Source organism: Theropithecus gelada, chromosome 19 (assembly GCF_003255815.1).
Source record: "Theropithecus gelada isolate Dixy chromosome 19, Tgel_1.0, whole genome shotgun sequence".
Lineage (NCBI taxonomy): Eukaryota > Metazoa > Chordata > Mammalia > Primates > Cercopithecidae > Theropithecus > Theropithecus gelada.
In genome coordinates, this window is record NC_037687.1 from 9871392 (window position 1) to 9881042 (window position 9651).

The following is a 9651-nucleotide window of genomic DNA, read 5'->3' on the forward strand; positions in this document are numbered from 1 at the left end:
CCTCCCCACAGTCCCACCAAGAGCCCTGCAAGCAGACAGGTCACGCTTTCAGCAGATGAGCTTGAACCTCAAGAGGGCTGTGCACAATGAGGAAGGAAACGTGGGTGGAAAGGCACCCTGGCCTGCTCTGCTGGCTGGGCCAGGAACTGGGGGTGGGGCTGGGGCAGGGGCAGGGCCCGCTAAGCCACCAGTGACTGGGGGAGGAGCTGCGGAACTGGGTGGCAGACACAGGCTGAGGCTCGGCACGGGAGCATGGCAGCCAACGTCTCAGGTAAGAAGGCATGTTGGCTTTCTCTGGGGGTCTGTGGTTAGCCCTGCAGATTGTCAGGAGGTGGGGGCGGTGGGGCATGGGTATTGGTAAAACCTAGGTCTGGGGCTGGGCACAGTGGCTCACGCCTGTAATCCCAGCACTTTGGGAGGTTGAGGCGGGCAGAACATGAGGTCAGGAGTTTGAGAACACCCTGACCAGCCAGAAACCCCATTGCTACTAAAAATATAAAATTAGCCGGACCTGGTGGTACGTGCTTGTAATCCCAGCTACTCGGGAGGCTGAGACAGGAGAATCACTTAAACGCGGGAGGCGGAGGTTGCCCTCCAGCTTGGGCAACGAGCAAAACTCTCTCAAACCTGGTGGTGTGAGCCTGAGATTCCAGCTACTGGTGAGGCTGAGGCAGGAGGATCACGACCCCAGGAGGTCCGAGACTGCACTGAGCTGTGATTGCACCTCAGCCTCGGTGACAGTGAAATCCTGTCTCCAAAAAAAGCCAGTCTAGACGACACTTCCTCCCTGAGCAGGCTGGCGTTGGGAGTCCTCCGGAGGAGCCTGCCCCGGCCTGCGGTGGCAGGAGTGGGGTGTGCAAGGAGTGAGTGCCCCTGTGCTGCTGGGCCCTGGGCACTGCGGTGAGCACTGGCGCCAGTAGTGTGTAAGCAGGCCCCCCCATTCTCCCGAAAGAGGGAGATTTTTCTCACTGTCATCAGGTGAGGCACAGGGTATGGGGGAAAATACCGCAGGGAAGGGAGAGTGGAGGGCACATAGTGGTTAGAGTGGCCTTGGGCCCTCTCACAGGCAAGACCACAGATGTGGGGAAAGGAGCCTCAAGAAAGTCTGGGTGAGGCCAGGTGCGGTGGCTCATGCCTGTAATCCCAGCACTTTCGGAGGCTGAGGCGGGCAGATCTGAGGTCAGGAGTTCGAGACCTCCTGGCCAACATGGGGAAACCCGATCTCTACTAAAAATACAAAATTTAAAATTAAACCAAGCGTGGTGGTGGTTGCCTGTAGTCCCAGCTACTCAGGAGGCTGAGGCAGGAGAATCACTTGAACCAGGGAGGCAGAGGTTGCAGTGAGCTGAGATCGCATCATTGCACTCCAGCCTGGGTGATGAGAGCGAGACTCTTGTCTCAAAAAAAAAAAAGAAAAAAAAAGAATGTCTGGGTATTAAGGTCCCAAGGCACAAGCCTGTAAAAGCAGCCGGGAAGCCAGGGTGGGCTGGCACAAGGGAGTGAGTCGTGGAGCACAGAGGGTGGCACTGGGGGGTATGGCGGGTGGGAGTGCTCTTGTGGGACCTTGTGGGGTGAGTCTGGCTTTTTGGCGGCAACTCTGTGGCCAAGTGTGAGCACCTGGAAGCAAAAGGATGGGGACAGGACTCTGGCGCTCGCAGGTGCCCTCTGGTGGCCACAGGGAGAAGAGGCTGTGGGCAGCGGCTAGTGCTGAGGTGGGGGCAGGATGCTGGGGCTGGACCCCACCCCGGTGGGGCCTCAGACGGCACAGGTCTGAAGCGGAGCCAGCAGGCCTTGCCGGGGCTGGACTTTGAGGAGGAGGCCTCTAGTGAGGCCAGGGACTCCCACAGGCAGGTGTGGTGCGGGAGCAGGGTGGCCACTGCCCGTGTTACCGGTGGACCCTGAGCTCCAAGACTGCCTGGCCCTCCTTAGCTGGTCCCTCGGGGCCCAATGCAGAACCCCGGCTCTGAGCCCAGTCCTGTCCATATAAAGGAGTGGAGCCCGGTCTTCCAGGGAGGGGAAAGAACTTGTGTCAAGGAATCCATGCCATGGCAGACGTGGGCTCTGGGGGCAGCAGGAGCTGCCATGTGGGAGAATAAGGCTCAGCTGGTGACACCTTCTGCCCACAGATGCCAAGTCCTGCCCTGCCAACTTCTCAGCAGCTGCCGACCACATCCTCAGTGGGTTCCAGGAAGACTTCCTGTGGCCCATACTGCTGGTTCAGTTCCTGGTGGCCTTGGCCAGCAATGGCCTGGCCTTGTACCGCTTCAGCACCCGGGAGCAGCGCCCATGGTACCCCGCCGTGGTCTTCTCAGTCCAGCTGGCAGTCAGTGACCTGCTCTGCGCCCTGACGCTGCCCCCGCTGGCCGCCTACCTCTATCCCCCCAAGCACTGGCGCTATGGGGAGGCCGCATGCCACCTGGAGCGCTTCCTCTTCACCTGCAACCTGCTGGGCAGCGTCATCTTCATCACCTGCATCAGCCTCAACCGCTACCTGGGCATCGTGCACCCCTTCTTCACCCGCAGCCACCTGCGGCCCAAGCATGCCTGGGCCGTGAGCGCCGCCGGCTGGGTCCTGGCCGCCCTGCTGGCCATGCCCACACTCAGCTTCTCCCACCTGAAGAGGCCACAGCAGGGGGTGGGCAACTGCAGCGTGGCCAGGCCCGAGGCCTGCATCAAGTGTCTGGGGACAGCAGGTCACAGGCTGGAGGCCTACAGAGCATACAGCCTGGTGCTGGCGGGGCTGGGCTGCGGCCTGCCGCTGCTGCTCACGCTGGCAGCCTATGGCGCCCTGGGGCGGGCTGTGCTACGCAGCCCGAGCATGACTGTGGCCGAGAAGCTGCGCGTGGCGGCGCTGGTGGCCAGTGGCGTGGCCCTCTACGCCAGCTCCTACGTGCCCTACCACGTCATGCATGTGCTCAACGTGGATGCTCGGCGGCGCTGGAGCACCCGCTGCCCGAGCTTTGCAGACGTGGCCCAGGCCACAGCAGCCCTGGAGCTGGGACCCTACGTGGGCTACCAGGTGATGCGGGGCCTCATGCCCCTAGCCTTCTGTGTCCACCCGCTGCTCTACATGGCCGCGGTGCCCAGCCTGGGTTGCTGCTGCCGACACTGCCCTGGCTACAAGGACAGCTGGAACCCAGAGGATGCCAAGAACACTGGCCAAGCCCTGCCCCTCAATGCCACAGCTGCCTCTAAACCGTCGGAGCCCCAGTCCCATGAGCTGAGCCCGTGACGTAGCCTAGCTGAAGCCGCCGTCTCACCCCAGGTGTTGCTGGAGAACCCTGAGGACAGGACCCCAGCCCCAACATGCCCCTTCCCCCAAAAAGCAACACCTGTGGTTGCAGCCAGGTCAAGCCCAGCTGCAGCCCAGGCAGGAGCAGTTGCCTTTCCCACCCAACAGCGCTGGCCACAGGGCTCCCTGCAGCATCAGGGACCAAACCATGCCCAGGGGAGGGGAGGCGCTGGCCCCCGCCACAGGACTGGAGACACGAGAACAAACAGGCCCGGGTAGAGAGAGTGGAGCTTTTTTATTGCCCTTGGAGCCCGCTCTCTCAGAGGCTGCCTTCTGTCGCCGAGGGTCCTGGGCCGAGCACGTGGTGGCAGCTGGCTTAGTTGGTGGACGGCCTGGGGTAGGGGAGGGTGGCAGGGTATGAGACCTCCAGGGGCGCCCCAAGACCCCAGACACCCAAATGGTGCCTTGCGGCGGGCTAGGGGCAGAGAAGGACGGGGTAATGGGAGGACAAAGTGGGCACTGAGCCAGATGGCCAGCCTCAAGGCCTGGCCCACGGACTGGCAGGGATGCCAGGCACAAGAGCTGCCACCCCTCTGCCCCTCTGCCAGGTTTTGGGAAAAAACAATAAAGGACTGTCCCCTCAAAACCAGCTGGGGGACTGTTAATTTGGCACACGGCCACTGGTTGGCCCAAGGTTCCGTGGAGGTGCTGGGACGAGGTGGGGAGCAGGGGCTGGGGTGGGGAGGGGTGGGGCGGGGGTGGAGTCTTACTTGGCCCACTCGACATTGAGAATGAGGTGGTCGTAGCCGAAGCCGGACACCCCGGCGATGGCGCGCGCGGCATCCTCACGGCGGTGGAAGCTGATGAAGGCGAAGCCCTGTGCAGGGGCGGGGTGGGGTCAGGAGCACAAACTAGGACAGGCGACCCCAGGACAGGTGACCCTCACACAGCCCCGTTGCACCCGCCTGCCTGCCCACCTTGGACTGGCCGGTGGTCTTGTCCTTAGCCAGGTAGATGCGGGAAATGGAGCCGAAAGGCCGGAAGAGCTCCTGCAGGTCGGTCTCACGTGTGTCCTCTGACAAGTTGGTGACACGGATGGTGGCGTTGTCGTCGGCTGTGTGGGAGAGGGGAGGTGGCTGTGAGGGGGAGGCCCCTGCCCAGCCCTTGTGTGCACGCTTTAGGGATAATTACGAGGTGCCGGGAGATGCCCACCCACCAGCCTGGCATCAGGGTGCCCCTCACCTCTGCGGTTGGGCTGCATGGACTCCCCGCGTCGGCTGGCCCCGTCGCGCAGGCTTGGGGGCACGTACTTCCCTGTCTTGTTCTGCGTGGCCTGCACCGGCTCCAGCTCTGGGGACCAAAAGACAGTCAACTGAGTTCAACCTCACCCTGGCACAGGAACAGGGACACAGCCGCCCCAGGAGGCTCAGGCTTCAGTGCTGACCCAGCGCAGGCACTGTGTGCCAAGCCACAGGCAGCCGGTTGGCCACGAGGACACCAAGGTGACACCTAGGAAGCTGACACCATTTGAGTTCCTGGCCAGTGACAATGGCGGAGGAAGAGGGAGCCCTGACCCCACCCCAGAGAGGGTGGGTTGGGCGGGGGGGGCGACGGGAATGGCAGCCTCACATCCACAGCGACAGCAGGCATGGGACACACGACAGGAACAGTGCCCAGGTTTCCCTCGCATGGTAGGCGACAAATGCACGTCTCCACTCTCACACTCACCACCAGCAATCCCACCAAAAGATTCAGACGGTACAGCCACAGGCATGCAACGGAGACACTACACACACAGTGCGTACACACAAGGGCGGGTGGTCAGCACCCTGGGGCCGGCCGACAGCAGCTCCCATCAGCACAGTCATAGGGCCACCAGCAGAGTCACAGCTGCCAAGTCACACATATACAAGAGACGCCGGTCTCCCAACCACAGGAGGTACAGCCAATTAGGAAGGCACAGACGCCCTGAGGAGAGTCGGGCGCCATCAACCCTGCCACGCTGTTGTGTGGGAGATGACAGCACAAAGGCAGCACTGGGGACAGAACCCGCGCACTGACAGCAGGACCCCCCGCCCCCGCAATGGCAGCCAGCATCTCCAGCCCCGCACCTCCCGGCAGCTTCTCCTTCTCGCCCGTAGACAGGCCCAGCTGCTCGGCCAGCTCCTTCTGCATGGGACCCAGCGTGTCCTTGTAGGGGCAGCGGGTGGTCCAGTGGTCGCCCTTGCAGATGCGGCAAGACACAATCTTCTGGCCCTTGAGTTTGTTCATGGGGTCCTCCTCCTCCTGGCAGTTCAGGTCCTGGCAGGGGTGGGTTGTGGGGAGCTCAGAGGCGGCTGAGGCACCCCCTTTCCCCCCACCCCAGCATGTCAGACCCACCTGATTGCCCGGCTTACCTCTTTGCTGGTGATGAACGTCATAGAGACATCATCACTGACAGTGGTGGTGGCCACATTGGGTCCCGGGGGGTCAAACTCTGAGTTCCCGAACTTCTTCCAGTTCTGGGCTCAGGGAGGGATGGGGGACAGTTGAGGCAGGGTTCCACAGTGGGGTACCCTAGACCTACAGCAGCCATCCCCAGAGTGCCTGGGCCTCGAACCCCATTTTCATCCTCCTCAACCACTCCCCAAATAGTCCTGGCGACAGTTCCCATTTCCTGAGTACACGCCAGGCCCAAGCTCCAGGTGACAGCTGTACAGCCTGGGGCCTGTGCAGGCTGGCGGACCAGCTCCCACCAGGGCGTGATACTCAGGGATGTGCAGGGGTCCACCCAGACCTCCGGGCCCTTGAGCTAGACAACCTCAGCCTCAGCTTCCTCCCTTCCTCCCTTATCAAACGGGAACCACAAAAGCTTCCTGCCTCCCTGGGCTCCTAAGGAGACTGAATCAGAGAAACACTCCCTGCAAGGTGTTTGCCATGGGGTATGTTACAATGAAGCGCACAGCAAGCTGTTCTAAGTGTATTTATTGCTAACGCTTCTAACTGCTGCGACCACCTCCTGCCTCTGTTCCTCCAGGCTGATGGGCCAAGAGGAACAAGAATCTAACCCCGGCTGGGCCCGGTGGCTCCCTCCTGTAATCCCAGCACTTTGAGAGGCAAAGGTGGGAGGATCTCTTAAGCCCAGGAGCTGGAGACCAGCCTGGGCAACATAGTGAAACCCCATATCTACAAATAATTAAAATTAGCCGGGTGTGGCAGTGCACACCTGTAATCCCAGGTTGGCTTGAGCCTGGGAGTTCAAGGCTGCAGTAAGCTATGATCGTGCCACTGCACTCCAACCTGGGCAACAGAACTGGACCCTGTGTCTTTAAAAAAATTAAAAGAATCTAACTTTCACTCGATATTTATAATCGAATTTATTTGACATTTATTAATATAATTTGATATCTATCATCAAACTTTTATTAGATATTTGTCATTTATTTAATCGCTATTTATCATCGACTCCTATGCCCTGGGCTTTTCAGAGTCCCAAGAGAGTGCAAGCACTCCAGGCCTCAGTTCAGCTTCAACAAAATAGGTACAAAGAGTTAAGCCCGGCTGGGTGCGATGGCTCATGCCTGTAATCCCAACACTTTGGGAGGCCGAGGCAGGTGGATCACATGAGGTCAGGAGTTCAAGACCAGTCTGGCCAACATGGCAAAACCCCATCTCTACTAAAAGTACAAAAATTAGCTGGGCGTGGTGGCGCATGCCTGTAACCCCAGCTACTCGGGAGGCTGAGGCAGGAGAATCACTTGAACCCAGGAGGCGCAGGTTGCGGTGAGTCAAGATCGTGCCACTGCACTACAGCCTGGGGGATAGAGCGACACTCTATCTCAAAAAAAAAGAAAAGAAAAGAAAAGAAAAGAGTGAAGCCCCATCTCTAAACACAAAGGTCTGGGAGCACGGTTTCCCAATTCCTCTGGGTTAGCCCTGGGGAAGGAGCGCCTCACCTTCCTCCTTGCAACAGCCTTTGAAGCCTTCCGGGTCTCAATCCTGAAGGTGCGGACAATCTGGGGATGACAGGGGAGAAGGGTCAGGCTTCTGGGACTAGGGGATCTCCTTTACCAACCCCCTCAGCACACCCCACCGCCTTCTCGTCTAAGGGCCCCCAAGCACAAGGGTCCCCACTCCCTGGCCCCCTACCCTCACCTTGAACTTCTTGCCATCCTCATCTATCTTGTACTCTGTCACTGTCTTTATGTTTCCGTTGATGACCTCCTTGGGAGGTGGCAGTGGAGCTGGGAGAAGGGGAAAAACAGAAGGACTGAGCCCTGGGTCATGGGGATCAGCAGCGGCAGGGCTGGAGGGAGAGGCAGCCCGGACACGGAGTGGCAGTCCTCACTCACCTCCCGGCAGTAGCTCTGGCTCTGGGCTGGTATCGCCAGTGGCCAGAGGGATCCCCTTGAGGAGCTCACTGGTGACACATTTGTCTGCAAGAGGCAGCGTGGGGAGGAGGGGTCAGCTCCAGGGCAGGAGCTCCCCAGCTGCGATGGAAGGGCCTTTGGGATGATGCCTACAGCAAGAGCTGAGAAAGGCAGGCCAAGGGCAGAGGGCTGACCAGGCAGCGCACTGGGATAGCCCTGTGGGGACTTGGAGTGGCAAAGATGGGGGATCCCTCGTAGGAAGGTGGGTGCCAGGCCATGAAGCCAACCAGGCGCCAGTAGAGAAACAGGAGACGGGAGATTACAACTTCCTCCCTGGAGTAAGGCAACAGCTGGGAGAACTTGGGCAGTAACATGGGAGGAACAGGGACCCGCCGGGGAACACCTGGAGTTGGCAACAGGCAGGTCCCAAGGAGGATGGCGCGGGGCAGGGACTGGTCGTGACGGGGGACACGGTGCCAGACTGCGAGATGGAAGCAGGCGTCAGTCGCCTGGCTCGGGCCTGGCCGTGATTACCCCGGGCGACCGGGTACACTCACCGTCCTCCCCCTCCTCCTCCACCTGGTCGGCCCAACTGGGCTTCGAACTGCGGAAACAAATGTGTGGGAAGCGAAGATTAAGTCAGCAAGGCCCGGTCCCCGCAGCCTCGGCACACCCAGGCCCCATAATACTGCCCAGAGCACCCCAACCGCTTCCCATGCCCCCCTCCGCGATCCCGGACTCACTCAAAGTCTCCAGTAGGCATCGCAAAAAGTATTCTCCACGCAGCCCAAGCCTGGCCAGAGAGCGGAAGTGGGTGGAAAACGAGACTTCCGGTGTCGCCGTCGCCGCTAGAGAGGCCCAGCCGCGGCACCCACAGCGACACCTGCGGACGGAGGTGGAGGCGCACGCGGCTGTGTGTGCTGCTGAATGCTGCTGGTACCAGAGCAGGGCTGGCGGGGCAGAGGCTGATTTCAGTGCTGGTCCTATTAACCTTTAAAATTAAAATAGGCGGGGCGCGGTGGCTCAAGCCTGTAATCCCCTCACTTTGGGAGATCGAGGCGGGCGGATCACCTGAGGTAAGGAGTTCGAGACCAGCTTGGCCAACGTGGCGAAACCCCGTCACTACTAAAAATACAAAAATTAGCTGGGCGTGGTAGTGCGCGTCTGTAGTCCTAGCTACAGATTGGAGGCTGAGGCAGGAGAATCGCTTGAACCCGGGAGGTGGAGATTGCAGTGAGCTGAGATTGCGCCACTGCACTCCACCCTGGCGACAGAGCGAGACACCGTCTCAAAAACACACACACACACACACACACACACACACACACACACAAAAACAAAATTAGCCAGGCGTGGTGGCGGGCGCCTATAATCCCAGGGACTCGGGAGGCTGAGGCGGGAGAATCGCTAGAACCCATGAGGCGGAGGCTGCAGTGAGCCGAAATCACACCACTGCACTCTAGCCTGGGCTGCAGAGTGAGACTCTGTCTGAGAAAAATAAGTAAAATTAAAATAAATAATAATCATAACAAGGCTCACTTATTGAGTGCTTGTTGTATATGAAGCATGGTGAGGAGGATATTACTTCCATTTTACAGCTGAGGAAACTGAGGCTCAGACTGGGTCCGGTGGCGCATGCCTGTAATCCTGCACTTTGGGAGACTGAGGTGTGGGGATCGCTTGAGGCCAGGAGTTTGAGACCAGCCTGGGCAGCATAGTGAGAACCCCTGTCTCTAAAACAGAAAAAAAAAAGAAAAAAGAAACCAAAGCTCAGGGAAAACAATCCTTTTGCTTAAACTGTTCCTTATCTTCTTTCCCGATCTCAATGATTCAGATGCCAAGTCGCCCCCCTCCCCAGCCACTCCCTCTTCTTTTCTTTGTAGCGTTCTTGGCTTTCCGGTATAATTTTGTGCATTTACTTGTTTATGGCTCAGCTGCTTGCTCTAAGCACAACCGTCCTCAGTTGGAGTGATTCATGATGACTCCCCAGGGGAAAAAACTGCTTTTCAGGGAGGAAAAAAATCTTAGATATTGTGGTCTTCTAAAGCCAGCTCTATCAGACATCTTATT

At 59.2% G+C, this 9651-nt stretch overlaps 2 protein-coding genes across 2 annotated transcripts; one reads left to right on the top strand and one right to left on the bottom strand.

Annotated features, from left to right (window-relative positions):
* Positions 1-46: 46 nt before the first annotated feature.
* Positions 47-3897, top strand: P2RY11 (purinergic receptor P2Y11). The gene is made up of 2 exons (XM_025369225.1): positions 47-271; positions 2127-3897. The coding sequence occupies exons 1-2, from the start codon at positions 253-255 to the stop codon at positions 3230-3232; spliced, it is 1125 nt and encodes a 374-aa protein (XP_025225010.1). The 5' UTR covers positions 47-252; the 3' UTR covers positions 3233-3897.
* Positions 3509-8404, bottom strand: EIF3G (eukaryotic translation initiation factor 3 subunit G). Its single transcript, XM_025369227.1, has 11 exons — positions 8325-8404; positions 8139-8185; positions 7564-7647; positions 7367-7455; positions 7168-7227; positions 5629-5733; positions 5344-5533; positions 4475-4582; positions 4210-4346; positions 4003-4109; positions 3509-3624 (listed from the first exon to the last, which is right to left on the bottom strand). The coding sequence occupies exons 1-11, from the start codon at positions 8342-8344 to the stop codon at positions 3609-3611; spliced, it is 963 nt and encodes a 320-aa protein (XP_025225012.1). The 5' UTR covers positions 8345-8404; the 3' UTR covers positions 3509-3608.
* Between the last annotated feature and the right edge of the window lie 1247 nt (positions 8405-9651).

Coding starts and splice junctions, on each gene's coding strand:
- EIF3G (XM_025369227.1), bottom strand. CDS start 8,344: ATGCCTACTGGAGACTTTGA. Junction 7,648..8,138: donor GGAGGAGGAGGGGGAGGACG/GTGAGTGTACCC, acceptor TGCCTCTTGCAG/ACAAATGTGTCACCAGTGAG. Junction 7,456..7,563: donor GCCAGAGCTACTGCCGGGAG/GTGAGTGAGGAC, acceptor CCCTTCTCCCAG/CTCCACTGCCACCTCCCAAG.